Source organism: Temnothorax nylanderi, unplaced genomic scaffold (genome assembly GCF_030848795.1).
Source record: "Temnothorax nylanderi isolate EJ_2023f unplaced genomic scaffold, tnyl_v1.0 TNYL_tig0017_pilon, whole genome shotgun sequence".
Lineage (NCBI taxonomy): Eukaryota > Metazoa > Arthropoda > Insecta > Hymenoptera > Formicidae > Temnothorax > Temnothorax nylanderi.
The window spans coordinates 29078-48643 of NW_027249079.1; the positions used below are offsets into that span (position 1 = coordinate 29078).

The following is a 19566-nucleotide window of genomic DNA, read 5'->3' on the forward strand; positions in this document are numbered from 1 at the left end:
GGTTTCTATAGTTTTCTATCGATTTTTTAATATTCTCACGTAGTATAAATACGTAGGGAAACGTATTTATTCGACCCCGCTCCCAGAACGATGTCGGGAAAATCGATCGTGAGGATCGGCACGTGCGACGGATTATTTTATTGCTCTGAGGTTCTTGCCTGTGTGCTTTTAAAATTGCTACCACAATATAAGGATGCATCTATAGTAAGGTAATTATATCTTTATTTTAACCCCAAGAGTTTTAACTGGTCTGAACGTATAGTTCGGCCTCCTTATCTATTCTTTATGGCTTTTCTGTAAGGGAACGTAGTTCCCATTTTCCGGATGTCCCATTGCAGAGAGCGCCACTAACGCTGGTCATTATTCTTTCATAAGGGCTCAGACACAATGAAAAAAATAAGGAATAAGATAAAAAAAGAAAATCTCTCTGTTTTTGCCACATCGTGGCGTTATTCATTTTTTTTGGTATCAGATCTTGAAAATTTCACCAATAACTCTGTCCTCTGTTACGTCCAAAAGTACATTTCTCAATATATCACGACCGAAATGGCAGTAGATCAGTCCCGCAGCGGTCAGGTGCAATATCCAATCATACTCTAATTCTTGGTTTATAATAATAATTGCAGATTTTTGGAAATTCCCAAAAATCTGCAATTATTATTATAAACCAAGAATTAGAGTATAATTGGATATTGCACCTGACCGCTGCGGGACTGATCTACTGCCATTTCGGTCGTGATATATTGAGAAATGTTTATGTCAAACTAATCAGAGAAATCGATGCTGGAGATAACGATTCTCAAATGTACGGTCTTTCCGCGAAAGACGGAGCCCAGTTTTGCCATCTAGGGTTACCTCTCTCCGCTAGATGGGGGGGCAGCGTTTTTGCTGAGAAATTTCTCAGTGGCCTAGCGGGATTCGAACCCGGTTCTCCGGATTACGAATCTGGCGCTCTACCCACTAGACCAGCCGTCACCCCTTGTGATGTTACATTCTGCCCAGAATACTTTTTTAGAATAATTGCATCTGCATTTGTTTCAGATATTCATCACCATGTACTGATTTAACTGCGCGCATATACAGACTGAATCCATGGTATGCGGACATACAGAAATATGTATAAATGCAAGCACAGATAAAAAAATTAGTAGCCCAAAATTAATGCTATCAATAATTGAAAAGATTGGTAAAAATGTTATGGAAAGTAACAAAGATAATAAAAAATATAATAAAAAGAATTAATAAATAAAAGAAATGTACATACATATACGTAATGCATTATATGTGTTTGTAAATTGTGCGTTAAAAAAATAACAAAAGAGAAAAGAAGAACGTACACATTTGAAGAAAAACCTCTCTACCGTTTGTTTCATTTAATACTAAACTTTATTTAAATTCTTAAATTAAAAACATATGCATAATATGTATGAAGAAATTCCAAATTTAAGTTTCTATTGTAATTACTTTCGGTCAAAATGGAATAGCCTAAAAAGTCAAAACTGCACAAATAAATGTTTAAGCAATGACATTATACTTGTTTTTTTTTTTTCAGTTTTGCAGTTTTTCTATGGTAATATATATTCTGCATGAAATCACCATTAAAAAAATTTATATATAGTTGATTTCTTATTTTTAATATCTTTTATCTGGCTTAAATTATTCCAATTCTTAGTTATTTTTTTTTTAAATAATATATGTTGTTACGCAATTGCACTTTATGGGCATGGGACGGAATCATTGGAACGTATGTGTGATGCCGGCCGGAAATATTCGTGGCTACGTAGTTCAACGTGCACAATTTGTATACATAAACGCGCCACTAGACGGGTTTCACCGTTCGATTTTCCCACCAACAAATTTTGAAGGGGAATCTCGAACCGCAAACGGTATTCATGTAAATACGCTTTAGCAAACCAACATCAACAAGATACTGACCTCTGAAAAGAGGCAGGTGCCAACCAAGGGAAGAAGTTCGATTTTTCTGACAGAAAGGGAGCACGTGCATTCTCGGACATCTTTTTGCCATCCTCTGCTGGAAAACGGTCAGTTTAAGAAGTACGAAATCCTATATAAAACGTACGTTCTTCGGCGTGCAACGTTAAGGTATCTAAGCACAACTTAAAAGAACTTCTGCATATAAAAGAGCTTCTGGTGGAACTCATGTTTCGCTACGATCTGTTGATTTGTTAAATAGCGATATATTTACTTAATATAAGTCTCGTAATTTAATATGATGATCACAATTTTCAGTCGATTATATCAATAAGCGCGCTTTCCGGCGGATTCTCCAATCTTCTCACGATGTCGGAAAAATCGACCGTGAGGATAGCCACGTATTACGAAGGATTTTTTTATTCCTCTGGGGTTCTTGCCTGCGCACTCTTAAAACTGCTACCACAGTATAAGGATGCATCTATAGTGAGGTAATTATTCTCATCTAAGAGTCGAGAATTTTGACGTTCTAACTGATATCGAGAAAGGGTATTGACATGGATTATTATATCGGAATTGAATATGAAATATTGGGTTGCAGAATTCATAGCTATACAATTAAATTTTTAGATCTCGAGATAAAAGTGTCTTAGATACCTGTGATATCGTGGTGGGTGTTGGCGGAGAATATGATCCATCCAGGCATCGATATGATCATAACATAAAGTAAAATATATTTGTACTATTTAATTATGCGCCATTAAAAAAAATTTCTGTTTTTACTACATCATTATTTACTTATTTTTTTATTAGAGATTTCAAAGAATCGGTGAGTACCATCATAAGAAAACCAGGGTATGATTGGACAGTAGAACTAACCAGTGCAGGACTGATCTACTGTTATTTCGGTCACGAGATATTGAGGAATGTACTTTCAGACGTAACAGAGGACGGAGTTATTGATGAAATGTTTAAGTTCATTTATGACAAGTTAATCAAGGAAATCGACGCTATAGATATCGATGAGCAAATGTACGGTTTAGTGCCATTGTAAGTGGACGTTTGTGATGTTATATGCTGCTAGAACGCTTCTCCAGAATAATTGCATCTGCATTTGTTTCAGAAATCTATTAGGTACTAATTTAAGTGCGCGCATATATGGACTGAATTTTTCGTTGGAGTTCCACGAAAAAGAGAAACAGTTTGAGAAAGCCGTGGCTTTGGCACGGAAGGTATTTTTGGAAATTGTACAAGACGTGAAAAACGTTCACTTACCGTCAATGGACATCGTGCGACACGCTGTGGAAAGTCGATTCGAAGTAAGGAAAATACTTCCTCTACTTGTTTTTTCGCTTTTGGATATATTTTCGATTATCACTTAATGTAAAACATTTTTGTAAGGTCGATTCGAGCGGAGAGATAATAACGTTGTCGAAATCTCTACCGTATGAAGAGTATCTGTTTAAACTGGAAATGGAGATGAACATGTCGCCATCAATAAAGTACGTCATTTTTGAGGCTATAGGGTCTAGAAACCTTTTTTATTGGATTGAGTGTATGCCGGTAGCGTTGAGAAGTCGCATGTACAGAATGTTACTCCCGCAAGCATGGGGCGGTTTGGAGGGTGATGCTCTTGTGGAAGCCTGTGGAATTGAAGGCGCTCTATTTGTGTATCCCGAGCGGAACAGCGGCGGTCACAAAACAAAGGACGGCGCAATAACTATGGCGCAGGAAGCACTCAAGATTGGGAAAACTGTGCAAGGTGGAGAAGAATGACTATGTCTAGACCATTGATGTTCTTTAGAATTTTTATGACAATTATTGAACATTTTTTAAAAACTTTTTTAATTAAATGCAACTCGATCATGTACATTTCGTTTTTTTTTATACTCATGGAATTACAGTATGAAAAATTATTTCATCTTTTGAATTGTCGTGCGTAAAATACATATATTGATATATTCAATAAGGACGAACCAAACTGCACTTATTCCAGAAATTATTTAAAAAATGGTTCGTTTATTGTTAAAGTTTCTTCACATCAGATCCATATAACATGGCACAAGTTTTCTCCGGATGTTCTTCTACGATCGGGAAGAGATAGCTTGATTTTATCGATACGCGGTTTCCGATGGTTGCTTAACTCGTCAGTCAGCATTTCGGGCGGCTGCTTGCGCGTGTGCGGCCAAATGCGCGGCCTTAGCCTGGGCCACTTCGGGAGTGTCGATTACTCGGCCGTCAGGTCCAAGTGGAGCGTAACTGTAAGCGTAGAACGCAGGCGAAGTGGCGTATGCCAGAGCACCGTATGGGACCAGCCCGACAGTCTTAGCTGCCTCCTGCGTAAACGAATATTTAATTAAATTAAGAAAAATGTATCAATGCCTGGACACGTACCTATGTCCGGACAGGTAGGTACGTGTCCAGGCATTGGTACCAATTTACCTTACTCATCGATATATTGCGACGCGAGGAAATCACGGAAGACTAAATAATGTTACCAAAACGCCTCGGAGATATGATGATATGTAACGAGATGAATGGGACATTACGATTTACAGTCTAAATATACAATATATAATATTTCTATGCTGTGGAGTGTAGATGAACGTTGCATCAACGGTTCTCGACTTTTAACAATGAAGAGCAGTGCTACGTTGAATGCCGGTCACGAATAGCTATTGCCGTTTGCGCAACTATCTCTAAACCGAGAGTGTCGTACTTGGGCGTGAGCGGCGAGATGGGCAGCCTTGGCCTGGGCGACCTCAGGTGTGTCTACCACCCGACCGTCGGCGCCGATGGGCGCGCCGTACGTAATCGCAGGTGCATAGATCGCAGGTGCATAAATGGCGGGCACGTATCCGTAGCCGAGCGTGTTCCTGGCAGCCTCGTAGGCCTGAGTGGCGAGATGCGCCGCTTTCGCCTGCGCTACCTCCGGCGTGTCCAGGACTTTCCCGTCTGGTCCGAGCGGTACACCGACGCGATATATCGAGTAGGTCGGTTTTGCGGCCGCGATGGCGCAGAATGCGCATAGAACAATCTGTAAAAGAAAAATTCACGCGTAAATCTTGTGCGTAGTCATTCTAAATGCTTGTGAAGTACTTTCTCGACAAAGAATCTGACCCCCAAATTGAAAAAACCTAATTACGGAAAGAATTAGTGACAGATATTATCAAGTTATATTTAAATTTACAACTAATAAATCGGTTGGACGATAATCGAGTTGATCGCGGAATAAACGATTGAATGCAATTAAATTTTCGTCCGTAAGATTATTCGTTCGAGGGTCCCCTACCGATCGATGGTACTCACGAGAGCCCTCATGTCTTATCAGTGAGGTCAAGCGCTGCTGGATGATAAACCAGTACTCGCCCTAAAGTATGGACTGCTATGTCGTATCGTGTCGCGTCTCGGATCTCCTTTTATATATGTGAATCCTGGTAGGGAGTCGTCAACCCGTAGGAGGGGACCACACCCTGCAGCAAGTATTATACCTCAAAGTGCTGACATTGACATTACGTTAATGAGGCCCTGCCACCATTTGATTCTGCCCCGGGGAGGGATATTCTCTCCGGCTCTTCTGCGATGTGGACGCATCGTCGAGGTCAGTCTCACATCGTCTTGCGACTTCGTTGGCTGGCTCTTTTTCACGCTCATCATCATCAACAGTGACCGCCAAGGGCTCGGACCTAATAGGAAGCCCGGCGCGATTTGCTGCACGAAGGGTCGATTACTTTTTGCTGGATAGATGCGCGGAAGGTGATTCCCGGCCGTAAAGTCTCGTTTATTACCGCGAAAATGATGGATAATGAGCTTCCTTCTCTCATGGACATGCGTAACCGCAATGTGCTAGACTATCATCTTCCTGCAGGCGTACATAAATTTACATAGCGTATCAAGTGAGGTTTAAGATGAGCGATTTAATTAAAATGAAAACAAATACGTTAGTTTCCTTGAATCTTACATATAATTTAATAGCATTATTTAATTTGAATCGCTTTATTGCGTCTATATATTTAAAAATATAATAATAAACGATGTAAAAGGGGGGTATAAAATATTGAACAGCTATAAGCTCATTTGTCGGTGTCTTAATCCTTATTGATCTTTATATTTATCTGCGAGAAAAATCTTCTATAAAAAGCAATAAAATCGAGGTTGCGTATCACCGTGTTCGGCGGAGGATCCCCGTTCACCGCGTTACCATAACTTCTCGATACGCTCAGGCATGCCGATCAACGGCCGTCCTTGCCGATATCAAAGCGAAGCTGCCGAAAGGTGGAAGGGAAAGGACGGGGCGAGACGCAATTAAAATGTATGAGGTGCGACGTAGAAAAAGAGAGCGTGCCGAAATGAAGGTCTCGATCGCGCGTCCTCGAGATCGGGATTGATTTTTCCTGGATGAAGATCGGGACGGATCGCTCTCTTTGACGATACACGTCTGATCCGTATCGGCAGGTGCGGCACGCGTCTTTTTGCTCGCCGATCGAAAATTCCGCTTCCTCAAGGTCTCACTTCCTGAACGAAACTCTCTTTGTGCCGTGTGCTCGCGCAGGACGCTTCGGCCACCCGACCACACGTTTAAGAACTCGTAATGTTTCGCGGGAGAAAGATTTTACCGTTTCGCGTTACTCGGAAACGAAAGCGTCTTCCGTGAAAATTAAAACGCATTAATTTCTAGGATCTCTTGGAGAAAATATCTTCCGGAAATTTCAAAGTTTCATTCACGGGGAGCGGAGGGGGAGGGGAGGCAGCTTGAAACTTGCGGAACACCGCGCTTCTTAATATTTATTTAAGCGATTCGTATCTGTTGCATCTATTAAAATGAAATATGTAGCAAATCGTAACGCCTTTATAAGCATTACGTTAATTCATTATACGCGCTCTGCCAACGTAATATCATTGAGCAACGACCGAGTTGTAAGATACCTACATTTGCACATAATGGCGAATTGTTAACCTTATGGGTTTGCACATGCGTAAATGCGGTGAGTTAATTGCTAAAATCACTTTAAATAATTTGATAAATAACTAATGAGAAGTCGTAAGTAGGCCACTTACGAAAAGCAACGTTAGGATCATCCAGTATGCAGTACGGATATACCTATAAACGAATATATTAAAATTTATTTACAAACAAATATATATATAAATTTTATATATTAATAAGTAATGTGAAATACGACCGTATATGATATGCAAAATTCTATATATTATTAAATATATAAAATAATTCATATATAATAAATATATTAAATTTGAAATGTATTCAAAATTAGCAACAATCTTTCTTTTACGTAAAAATGAATTTACAATAGTATCCATGTGTGATTTTGCAACACGCAAGTAACGCATGACCACTATTTGGAACGTTGCGTTAATTTCAACGATTCCTTTAAACGCGAAGAATTTTCACTCGCGTTTTCAGCGAGAAATTTTCCCCATATCTGTGTGGGCGCTTTATTAACGCAACGGCCGGGGAACAAAAGCCCTTTTCCTTGGAATTCGAGATAATCTCCGGCACGCCCGACGACCCTATTGTCTATTAGCATAAGCGCATATACGGGTATGACTGTATGACCTTAAATCCCCGTTAAACGACGTCTGCAATTAGCGCCGGCCAACTTGTCGTTTTCCCTTCGAGCGTACGCGTGCGTGGGCCGAAAGCATCGATCTCCCAGCGATTTCTAGTATACCGATTAGGTGGAGCAGCTATTATGACGAGCCGCGATTTCTCGTGCTGAGATAATTACGCGTGTAATTATATAAGATTTGCGTGTATGGAAAATTGCTTCATCGTGAGGAAATTCATCTTCAAGTTGTCGAAAGAGTGAAAATAAAGAGAGAGCCTGTTATATCATCAAATTAAAGAATTATCGAATTAAAGAAATACGCATGTTAGAAAGAAAAAAGTAAAAGAGGGAAAAGAAAAGTAAGTAGATAAATATCAAAGACTTAATGAAATGGATTAACGTTTTTCATTAATCTTAAAATATTCGTAATTAACATTTTTTTTTTAATGGACCGCGAGTGATTTATTGATATTGCGAGAGATGTCGACGTTGTAAAATACGAAACCTATTCAAGGGGTGTCGGAATCGTTGTTGCGTGTGAAATGTTGTGTGCCTTGAATTGAATTCGACTGTGTATTCAGAATAGGAGCACGGGACGCGGTTAAGTGATCGGATCAATCATTCCTCGGATTCGTACGCGATCGCAAAAAGACGACGAGGTATGCCGCCAGCCAGCCTGCGAGGCCGCAGGCGGATGTTGACAGGTATGCCTGTTGCATACGTCGGTTCTCAACGAGCGATACGATTATTTATAGCGTGCTGTACCGAGAGATATGTATCTCTTCAGATCACGCCTTTTCTTCTAGCGTTCATAAATTATAACACTCGGTCGATGTTCCGTCGTTTAAATAGTTACATCCTGTGCAACGTTCTATCTATGTTAACAATCATAATTTTACATAATATTACAATTGAACATGATCTTCCGTAGTCAAGATAGTAGCAAGATTACATGCAATGTTATTGTGGTATTAAAATTCGATTGTTATGTGTGAAATGCACGAATACGTTTTAAATACGGATATTGAATTTTCTTAAAGATGCAATATATTCCACAAATCAGTTTTTCTCTTTTGCAGAGGAACCATTCTCAGCTAAAGAAACATTTAAGTAGTTCAGTAGAAACAGCAATATTGGGAGGACACACTGTTTTAATAAAATAAGAAATCAGGCAACCAGCGGAATGCTTTATATTTCTTACAAGCTAAAGCATTGGCATTAGCATGTCTTACAATTAGATAATGAATCGGGTACGTGAATCTTGCGGTTCAGCCTGAAAGCCGATTGTGCAAGGTGCGAAAACATTTACGATTGACGTATCACGAAATGCATTGTATAACAAAACTGTTGCGCGTACCAAATTAAGGAACGCGCGTTTTCCAACTGCGTAACATTGCGGCAACGTCAATTTATAATTCTATCAACACCGCGGAAAAATCAGCTCGCGTTCACGTGTGTTGCCCTGTTCCCTTGATTGACAAAGTCAGTAATCGTCGTAGCCGCTATTCGCGCCGTCGTCGTAAGACAGGGTGCCCGACGGGTCGCCGTAATAGCCGTCGTGGCTGTAGACCGGTGGCTTGTAAATCTGCGAATGATCGAACGCGACAGGTGTCGCGGAAGCTATGTGATTGTAAGCCGCGAAATGCGCGGCTCTCGCTCTGGCCACTTCCGGCGTGTCTACCACGCGACCCTGAAAACAAAAGGAAGAAAACAATAAAGAAAGCGGCATATTAATATCCACCTTTTAACGTCTACGGCCTTCCTCTTCGATACGATGTTATCAAATTATCTTCAAATTAATTACTGTAATTTCCACTTACTGATTGAAAAATGTATAAAATTTATTTTCAAAAGTTTGCGAAATTTCAAGTATGTAAATTATAGTGAATAATACTTCTTTACTGTTAATATTCAAAATTTAAAATTAACACCTGAAATCGAGTCAAGCGTAACTATAAGAAATGTGAAGAAAAGTGGAAGAAGGATTTTATATTATTATTATGATTATCTATTATTAAAAAGGCTCAAAGAAGAAAATCAATCAAATAAAATAAAAAGGTTTAGAGTCATAACTAGGTATTCGTGTCGATGTATTTAATACGAATTAATATTCACAGGCGTCTCGGTCCGTAATCAGACCATCTTCAGTGTAATTTACAAAAGGAACGGTAATTAAAAATTATATAAGCACGCAAAGACGCATTACACGCAGCCTATATTCTAATAATCTAATGCAATCTTATAAAGTTATGAAGATCTCCTGATTCTCCTTATCGATACGTGTTCTCGACCGTTATTAATAACATAATGACAGTTTACAACTTATTATAAAGAACATTTGAACCATTTTTATTACTGCTTTCACTTTTTAATTTTTGATATGTTTGCACGCAGGGAATTTGATCTGCGCTTTATATGATTGCGTTGGAATATAGACCGCGAATAATGCACTTTGCGTGCTTATATAAGTTTTAATTACATGTTTCTTTGTTTTAATTACAAGTGTTCTTTTGTAAATTACACCGGTCTGAATACAGACCGAGACGCTTGTGAATGTTAATTCGTTGATTATCATTATTAAATTATATAGTTCAAATCTTCAAGAACTCGAAGAAACTGATCTAAACCGAGTACACTTTTAGGATTATTATTTTCGCATATTTTTGAAACTGTGCACCGTATCGAACTTAATTGTTCACTCAACTGAATGGGATAAAAATCTTACGTCGCGATCTAACGGGGCAGGTGGCCCGTTATATCCGTATCCGTTGTGGTACATTTGATGACCGACCGATACGGGTTTGACGTATCCGTGATAGTCCTCATTTTCCGCGTAGGAAGCCACGCTGTGCGGAACCCTCGCGGCAGCTTCCGCCACGGCGGCGAGATGCGCCGCTTTGGCATGCGCCACTTCCGGCGTGTCCCTGACTCTGCCATCGTGGCCTATGGGCGCCGGTGGTCCGTGGTATTGATAATGCGTCGGCATAGCCAAAGTTATGGCAACGGTGGCGATTAAGAAGATCTATATGAACATAAAAACGATTAATGTATGTGTGTGTGTGTGTGAAGACAGCATTTTTTGATATTAATTATCGATATTTCAGCAAAATGATTTTTGAATACAAATTTCATGGTTTTGCGATTCTCATTGCAGATTTTATCGCAATTCCGACAGTTTGTTTATATTGATACTTGCTCAATAATTTCTTGATTGACTGCTAAAAATAGTTGTAATCCAACAAAATCACTTACCAAGGACTTCATTATTACGTTCAAGTCTGAATAGAAGTGTCACCGTTTTATAACCATCGAGAGCAAAACGCTCGGTTTATATACAATCGGTGATATAATCTTACCTAACAGCGTCACCCCACCAATGGTGAACACCGTTCGGCAAATATTCGTACAACTGATCGTTCGATTTTTACGAAATTGTGTCAAAATTCTCGATATTTTCGCATCAACGGTGCGAGACTATATTACGGAACTAAATATAATGTTGTATTAACAGCGGTCTAATGAAAAATAATCTTGTTAATTGAATAACAGTATTAATGAAACAAATATGTTTTAATAAAATGTCATTAAACTCTTGTTTCAATTAGAATATAATTGTTGTTAGCTAACGTTGTTGATACAACATCTCTTTTTTCCGTGCGGGAATGTGCAATTAATTTAATCACAATTGTTTAGATCAACAATCCAAGCGGCGTCCGTGTAATTTCATTTCGTTGATCGAATCATTAATCTTTCGTTAGATCTCGCAACAAAGGATCAGATATATTTAATTGTATCTGATGTAATTATAATCGGCACTCTTATTGTTCTCCAAGTAAACCGCGATGGCTCATTAAACAATTAGACGCAGTGCTTTTACGTGGCGGAATTTAATTCGCAGTGCAAGATAACAAATCGCGAATCACGTTACGGGTTATTAGAGAACCTGTATTTTGTTATACGATATTTATTAATTATAGTCATGAAGAATGTCAATGTCGACGAGTAATTTCAATATTAAAGGGGACTAACGGGTTTTTTTCCTCGTGGACAAGTAAATTGACAGCGTTTAATCTTTACGTTAGATTCGTTAATAAACGCGATGTCGAAAAACTTGCGATTAATCGCTCGTCTCGATAATCTTCCTGATTTATGTCGGGGCTGCAATCTTGAATCATTCCTCGGAGCCGTTCGCTCGGCAATCGGGATGCCGACGAGATGCAGGATCGATCGGATACGTTCCCATCGGCGCTGACACTTTTTTGCCGAGCCAATTGTACAACATCGCTCGTAGAACGTTCGCGTTTTGGCGCAATCATAATTCCGTTCTTGCGGGCATTCCAAGCCGCCCCTCTATCCCTCCCCCTTTTCACCCTTTCTCGCTCCTTCTCTCTGCCTCTCTGCCTCTCTCCCTCTATCCCATCTGTATCTCTCACTTTTTGTTTCCAACTTTTTCTCGTTCTTTCTCTCTGTCTACCGCGATTTTTCGATCTCTCTTTTTATCGCGCAAAATGATCGCCCCGCGATGTGTCTCCATTTCGCCTTTCAAGCGAAATGAACCAAACACGAAAAACCGCCTCTTTCGCGTTTTTGTTATCTGAAAATCAAGGCGGCCCCATGTTGTAAAACGTTCCGCGTTTACGCTATAATATTTAGTACAGCACGTCTGTACTAGTTGCCCGCGTATCGTTCGCCGGCTATATAAAGTCTACGTGGCCTGACCGTACAGACAGAGATTCGCCTGATCTCGAATAGACGCGCGCAAGTATGAAGTCCCTTGTAAGTACACTGATACTCTATCCCGATCCTTCTTATTTTCACAATTCTTTATTAACAAAAGTATTATATTAATTATTATATTTAAAAAAAATTATTATTTTTTAATGATAAACCCTTTTACTATTAAAAAAGACAATAATATAAAAAAATTTAGATTAAGACAACATTCTGTACTAAGTTTATTAAAATTAAACTTTCTCACGCAATGAAAAGACTGCTTTCACATCTGAATACAATTTTTGCTTATTTTGCTTGTAAATTTTCTTGCAGCGTACACTAAGAGACTTTTTATAACTATTGTTATCGCTGTCTTCCATAGTTTCCTCCTTTTATCTCAGGATTCGACAGATAAATCTCTTCGTTCTTTCAGATTGTCCTATCGTGCCTCACGCTGTCGACGCTGGCTCTGCCGACGCATCACGAGCCTCAGGTGTATCACGTGGGACATTACTACCACGGACCACCAGCCCCGCTGGCCCATGACGGCCGGGTGGTCGACACGCCGGAAGTGGCCCACGCCAAAAAGGTGCATTTCGCGGCGTACGCCGAGGCGGCTGCCAAAGCGGCGCCGCCTCACGTTGGATATTACGCGGGCGGAGGTCACGACGGGGGATTCGCCGGCGGATTTGACGGCGGATTCGACGGGGGATATCCCGCGGGCGGAAGTTACATCGGTTACGCCGGCGGACATCACGACGGATACCAGAGCAAGTACCACGGTCCACCGGCACCCCTCGGCAAGGACGGACGAGTCGTAGATACGCCGGAAGTGGCCCACGCCAAGATCGCGCATCTGTCCGCCCACGCCGAGGAGTTGGCCAAGCATCTGCCGTACGCGTATTCCTACCCGCACTTCTCATGATGAACACCTTGTCGAGGGAATACCACGGAAGGACCATTAACTCTCATTGCTTTCATCAATAGCGACTTCTTCAAAGAATTGTGTCGACGCGCATCTTGTTACGCTCGCGTTGGCGGATGTGCATCTCGGGCAACATAAATATTATTTCATACACGCTATAAATGTAACGACACGAAATTAACAAATACAATATAACGTGTGAGTAAATATCAAATATAATGTGTGAATAAATAACAAATAAAATATAACGTGTGAGTAAATAACATTCATTGATTTCCCTCTCGTACAAATCGAAGGTATCTCGTAAGATTCATTATTGCTTCGAAATAATTATTAAATTTCGTAACGTAATAATTTTGAATAGAAGATTACGGAAATTAATTATATACTCGATTTTTGTATCTTTTGATGTTTTGATCTCCGTGCGTTTCTGCCTTTTGAATAATTTGTACAGCAGAGTGCAAATGTTTTATTTCACGCGGTTAGAGTGCATAAGAATTTTTCTCGCGGTTCTGCGGTGAGAAGTGCTGACGACGTGCCGAGCTCAATTACCGTTCAGAAGCACGAGTTCGGTTGCCGATCGTGCGTATCGATCACTCACGATCGACTGCCACTCCGTCAAGCTCGACTAAACGCCCAAACACGTCGGTGTTGAGCGCGTTGGTGACAAACGCGCGCAATTCCTTTCAGATCAAACGTACCAATAGGGCTTGATCGATGAACTGGCCAAGCGGCCGGTTGCGACACCGCTATCTCCGTTTTAGTAATTCAACAACTATTGTTATCGCCATCCGGTGACATACTATTGTGATTGATACGACACGTGCGGATAAATAATCCCCATAAACTGCGGGGCATAGTGGGTGTAACTCGTTGCGTGATCGTGGTTTAAAGATAATGGCACGTGAGATACAATCGTAAATCGGTCTCGCGGGCTGTTATCTGTTGCTTTCAATAAAATGCTAATGAAAATTTACTGAAAACTTCACCTACAGTATCCATAATAATCGATCATATATTTGTGCAAATAAAACGGAACTTTCTCATGCTTTCAATTCTCAAAGGAACACTGTTAAATATTAAAAGATGAAATTTAAGCCATTACCTTGAGTTAAATAACATTTTGTTATTTTTAACTACACCATATTATGTGTCAAAATATATTATTTTAACAAAATAGTATTATTTTAATTGATATAGTTAAATTAATTGTTTTATTTTATTATTAATTAAAATGTTTTAGTTAAATTAACAATATATTGAGTAAGAGCAGTGGCGACCTATAAGAATGGTTAAAAATGTCTCAAATTGAGTATAATTTGGCACTACGAACTTAACAGTGAAACATTTTTAGAAGAAAAGTAAAGTATCTACTTCTAGAAAAATTTGGATACCATAATACATTTAATCGAGAAATTAAATACGAACGAAATAGTAATTGAGTGAGAATCTCGGATGTTCTTTGCAAAGTTACTTTTGTAACTTCTCGATTTAATTCCTGGCGCCGCATTTGAAGAGGCAATAACGTACGATGCTGGGAAGATCATTGATCTCGCGGCATCAGCGATCACTTTGGCGAAAGCCGGCGACTTAAATGACTGCGAACTGCTTCCGCGGGTGACGCGCATAGCGGCGCAGCATAGCCGAGGTGTGCATTTTTTACTCGCGACACGAGGTCACGGGACACGCGCATACGGGTGCCATTGTTAACGCACGGCGTAAATGTTACGGGGCACGGCGTGTGTGCAGTTAAGGAGAACGTTTTTCCTGGGTGTGGTTGTTACCCCGCGAGTCGATCGCGCCAAGTCAGGCGGGGCACGGGCAGCCACAGCACGCCCGATCGACGCTCGTACCCCTATAAATTGCACCACGCACGTTGATGGCGGCTGTAATGCGGATCTAAACGTACGTGCCAGACAACCGCAGTGTCTTGTCGAGAGATCTGAGGGCGACGGGATACCTTTGGGATACGCAGGGTGATCGCCGCGATGATGATCAGATACGTCGTGAGTACGCTGGCAAAATCGGGGAAAGGTGCTGCGAGGCGACGTGCCCGAAATTCCAGATCGATTTCCCCGCACTTGTCATCTTGATTAATATTAAATTCTCCTATGAAATTAATATTAGTTTACTTTCTAAATCTTATTAACTCTGAGCCTTGTTAATGTCAATAATTAGTCAATCGTTTGTCACTAATCCTTCATGTAACTCTCCAGACAACAATGCCCAAAATCGAGATACAAGACATCTTTAAGATGTCTTAAAGACATCTTATGTCCCGATTTTGAACATTGTGTTATTTGGGTCGTTACTGAGCTTAATCAATGTCATTCTCTTTCTTTCCATATCGTGCAAAGGAAAGGACTGTTCTTCCAACGTAGTTTCTAACTTTGTACGCTTGCTTCTTATATTCGGATGATAAGATTCATTATATATTGTAGATCCTCTTCTTCGCAATGTCGAGCGCTATTCTGGCGGCTCCACAGTGGTACGGGCCCCATGCTTCCCCGGCACCTTTGGGCCCCGACGGTCGCGTGGTAGACACACCGGAAGTTGCGCAATTGAAGGCTGCCCATTTAAGCGCTCTAGCGGAGGCTAACGCACGTGCACCGAAGGGACCGGGAGCTATCGGCGCTTACGTCGGACCCAGCGGATACGCTCCAAGCGCATACGGTCCAAGTGGATACGCTCCCAGAAATTACATTTCGCATTACAGGTTTGTTTCGAACACGCGTTTCTACCCAAGATTGGACCTCTCTGGCATCTTCATGCGTTCTTTTATTCAAACGCAACTAGATTAGACTTAATTTAGAAAGGATTATCTTTTTCAAAATTTTATTTTATTTAAATTCCGTTCATCTAACGAGAGCCGACCTAGCTAAACTTAACCCTAGCTAGCCATTACTTATTTTGGAATCTTTATATTAATTCACCGCACTCGGGTCCATGAGACTGCTCGACTTTGTCGCATTGTCATTTTCATTTTAATTAATATTTTTCAACTTGTAACATAGGAATTGGAAATGCAGAGTCTGAATAAGATGTTTATGCTAATATCAGGTCAAGAAAATTGTTTGAGTTTATAAACTGAACTTATTATAAGAAAACTGAAAAATTGCGTTATTTATGTGAAAACCGGAAAATCGAAAAACGTTCAAAGCGGTCCACTGGACCGGAATGTGGCGAGCTATAGGGTTAACTCTCTAAAATCGTCCGAATACATCACGTTGCAGCGGACCACCGGCACCGCTGGGCCCGGACGGCCGCGTAGTCGACACGCCCGAGGTTCAGCAAGCCAAGGCCGTACATTTCTCTCTCTACAATGCGGAAGCGCGGCGCGTGCCGACCGGTCCAGCCGATCCAGTTGCCGTTGGCGCCTACGATCCATCCTGGAACAATGGCGCCTACAGTCCCGCTTGGGACGGCCCGGCCAGCAGCTACTATTAATTCGACTCCAAGGAAACGATCGGTTCAGAACGACACGCTTCTGCTCGTTCGGTGGACGTCGACGATCCCGGCGAAATCGATCGCGCGATCGGTCGCGCTGGACCCGCTCGTGAGATCCTCGACGTCCTTTCCAGCTACCTCAAGAATTGGAAGACTAAGACAGATATTACTAACTACCTCTCCGATCAGTTCGAACAAACGATTCTCCCTCGCCGATCTTCCGATCGCACTTCCCAATGAACTTCCTGCCTGTATTTTCAGCGCCGCGTTTCATGCATTTCCTATTTGTCACGCGCGAGTACTCGTACTTCCGGGGTATGTAGTGGAAAAAATATATATGCATATGGGATAACAGTAGCGTCAAAAGTTAACCATTTCGTGCTTCTTTGCACGGTCCAACACCCTTTGATCCACTCGTCTTGAATGTTAAAAAAGAAGTTTAAATATTTAATTTTCTAAATTTATGTAAGTCCAGAGATTCAAATATCTCTCCCTAAAGCTCGTCATCAAACTACAGATTGGGATTGAGATTGGATTGAAATTGAATCAATCAGAATAAAGAAAACTGATCTCAAGTTTAGTGAACTTTGTTCTGATTGGTAAAATTTCAATCCAATCTCAATCCCAATCCGTAGTCTAATACGGGCTTAAGAATTTATATTATAATAATAATAATAATTTATTAACTTCAGCTCACATGTCAAGAAGCGGACTTGGTTTATAATATTTCCTTCCCTAAGAATTTCTAAAAACTTTTGTATAAACGCCTGCGTTTTGAACGTGTTAATTCTGGCTCTTCTTCTTTGAATGAAAAGATTCTATTACATTCATTCACGGCAATCGGTGTTTCACGGCATTCACTTCGAGATGTTATCGTATTCTACCGTTACTCAGATCTACTTTCGCGGCAATACGCGACACAAAAGATCGTTATCTGCTGAACTCGGTTGTTGCGCACCTCGTTATGCACGATTAATCGCGTCCTTGCTAATGGCGCTAACCGTCTAGGATCACGCAGGATAATCGCCTCAAACTATCTCGCAGTCGTAGAAACCGGTTTCCTCATCGTTTTCTCTTCGCAATCGATTTTTCGTTTCCTGTTGCTAATTGACATCAAGTGATTACAGATCTATTAGTTAATCTTTAATGAGATGTTCGTTGCCATGATTCGCTCCGCACGGTGTTTTCTACGCAACCATCCGCAACGCGTCAACGCAACGTGCATTCGAATGAAGTTTTCTTGCAAAACACGCCCGATTCGCGGACGACCGGTCATGGATCACGGATCACTTCCCTTCAAGGCGGTCTTCTTCTCGTTAGCTGTCGCTGTGCTTTTGAAAATTGACAGTCCATCGTTTAAAGAACGGTGAAACTCAAGCTATAGATTTCTGTCAAAGATCGAAGAATAATTTTATTAATATCTGCCAGGTTCTCTTTAAAACCTAACCTGATGTCGATTTAAATCGTTCGTCGCATTTGATATGTTATAAATATTTCTAAGCAATTTCTTTCGTTAAAGCAATATCGGATAAGTTAATCTCATTTAATTATATAGATCAGTAGAGCAGCATGAGAGGCAAAAGATTATTTAATCCTACTCTCTAACAAATATCTACCAGATTCTTTAAACTTGACGACTAAAATCATTCGTCGCATTTAACATGTATTATATTGATATATCATAAATCTTATATATATAATAAATCTTATAAATCTGATATATTATATCAGATCATTATATCTGATATATATCTTATATATTATATATCTTATATATAATAATAATATAATAATAATAATATAATAATAATCTTATCTTATATATTATAAATTTTATAAATCTTATATTATAAATGTAATATAAAATATAATAATTATAACAAAATATTATAAATGTTTCTATTGTTTAGCAATTCCTTTCGATAAAGCGATATCGGATAGACTTCGTTTGAGGTCAGCGGGGCAGAGCGAGGGAGAAGATTACTTGATCTTGTCCCCGTTATAATCGACGCCGATCCGCGCGGTAACGTGAGACGGAAGAACTCGGTTGACTAGCTCGCCGATTGTTGCGCAAATCTACGCAAAACGGGGTCTCGTAATACGTAATGCCTTCCCCCCTTCGTACACGTAACGAGTAAGACCACGGTCGCGAACGCGCGGCTGCGATATTTCCACGCAGCATCCGCCGATCTCTGCGCGCGCCCGCGGAATTTTTTAGCTCTTCTCGGGTAGGCGTATCGTCCGATCTTGTATCTTTATATCGAGGTCAGTTCAAGTTGCGCAGGGTAAGGAGTGGGTAGCGAGGTTGCACACTCCGTCGCGAATGAAATCGGTTCTTTTTTTTTCTTCCCCCTCGAGGAAACGCCTCGGTGACAGATCGACGATTTCTGGCGACGTAAGTTCGTCAACGCGCTCCGCGATAACGTCACCTTTGGCTCCGCGTCATTTCATTCTGGCGAATCTCCGAGTCTCGATTCTCCGATAAGTACTCGTAAACTCGTTCACGATCGATTCATCCTTCTTGCATATTCTGCATCGGTTTACGAGTTACGAGTTACGATTCCTGACCTTTTCGCGGCGGAGGTATTCCGAATCACGATGTGCACAGGTTCGTTCTCGAGGAACGAAGCTATTATTCCGCTCCCTCGCTCGTTTCTTCTCACGTCTTTCGTACACTGGTGACCTATGTGGCAACATCCACAACCGTAACGCGAGATGACTACGTTTCAATAGGATTTACATGATATTTCTCAGTTCCCAGAATTAAATCGCCATTAGAGCAGTAATCCATATCGTGAACATCATATACCTACACGAGTGTTTCTCGAGAGATACGCAATGCGTAAAAGAAAAATATAATATATAATAATTAACGTGTTTTCCAATAAAATGGTGTCTGCGTGCGCGCCGCGCAAGCACAATACCGATTAGCTCCACGGTACATTGCGCTCCCTTTTTATTCAAGTGTCGCGATTCGGC

General features: G+C 40.7%; 5 protein-coding genes across 6 annotated transcripts; 3 read left to right on the top strand and 2 right to left on the bottom strand.

Annotated features, from left to right (window-relative positions):
• Window positions 1-1203: 1203 nt before the first annotated feature.
• LOC139768575 (MYG1 exonuclease-like) lies at window positions 1204-3802 on the top strand. 2 transcript variants are annotated; one of them, XM_071698900.1, is made up of 6 exons: window positions 1204-2103; window positions 2251-2423; window positions 2563-2658; window positions 2746-2982; window positions 3056-3251; window positions 3334-3802. In XM_071698900.1, exons 2-6 carry the CDS (start codon window positions 2302-2304, stop codon window positions 3706-3708), a joined length of 1026 nt encoding a protein of 341 aa, XP_071555001.1. In that variant the 5' UTR covers window positions 1204-2103; window positions 2251-2301; the 3' UTR covers window positions 3709-3802. The 2 variants fall into 2 exon arrangements, with proteins under 2 accessions (XP_071555001.1, XP_071555002.1); XM_071698901.1 differs by having other exon boundaries at window positions 1204-2423.
• Window positions 3803-3931: 129 nt separating this feature from the next.
• LOC139768577 (uncharacterized) lies at window positions 3932-5326 on the bottom strand. Its single transcript, XM_071698903.1, has 3 exons — window positions 5242-5326; window positions 4652-4969; window positions 3932-4268 (listed from the first exon to the last, which is right to left on the bottom strand). Exons 1-3 carry the CDS (start codon window positions 5251-5253, stop codon window positions 4080-4082), a joined length of 519 nt encoding a protein of 172 aa, XP_071555004.1. The 5' UTR covers window positions 5254-5326; the 3' UTR covers window positions 3932-4079.
• Window positions 5327-8985: 3659 nt separating this feature from the next.
• Window positions 8986-10766, bottom strand: LOC139768580 (cuticle protein 2-like). Its single transcript, XM_071698906.1, has 3 exons — window positions 10755-10766; window positions 10228-10524; window positions 8986-9192 (listed from the first exon to the last, which is right to left on the bottom strand). The coding sequence occupies exons 1-3, from the start codon at window positions 10764-10766 to the stop codon at window positions 8986-8988; spliced, it is 516 nt and encodes a 171-aa protein (XP_071555007.1).
• Window positions 10767-12266: 1500 nt separating this feature from the next.
• Cpr92f (cuticular protein 92F) lies at window positions 12267-13388 on the top strand. Its single transcript, XM_071698908.1, has 2 exons — window positions 12267-12278; window positions 12649-13388. Exons 1-2 carry the CDS (start codon window positions 12267-12269, stop codon window positions 13138-13140), a joined length of 504 nt encoding a protein of 167 aa, XP_071555009.1. The 3' UTR covers window positions 13141-13388.
• Window positions 13389-14878: 1490 nt separating this feature from the next.
• LOC139768578 (cuticle protein 2-like) lies at window positions 14879-16941 on the top strand. Its single transcript, XM_071698904.1, has 3 exons — window positions 14879-15146; window positions 15582-15856; window positions 16374-16941. Exons 1-3 carry the CDS (start codon window positions 15129-15131, stop codon window positions 16585-16587), a joined length of 507 nt encoding a protein of 168 aa, XP_071555005.1. The 5' UTR covers window positions 14879-15128; the 3' UTR covers window positions 16588-16941.
• The last annotated feature ends 2625 nt before the right edge of the window (window positions 16942-19566 follow it).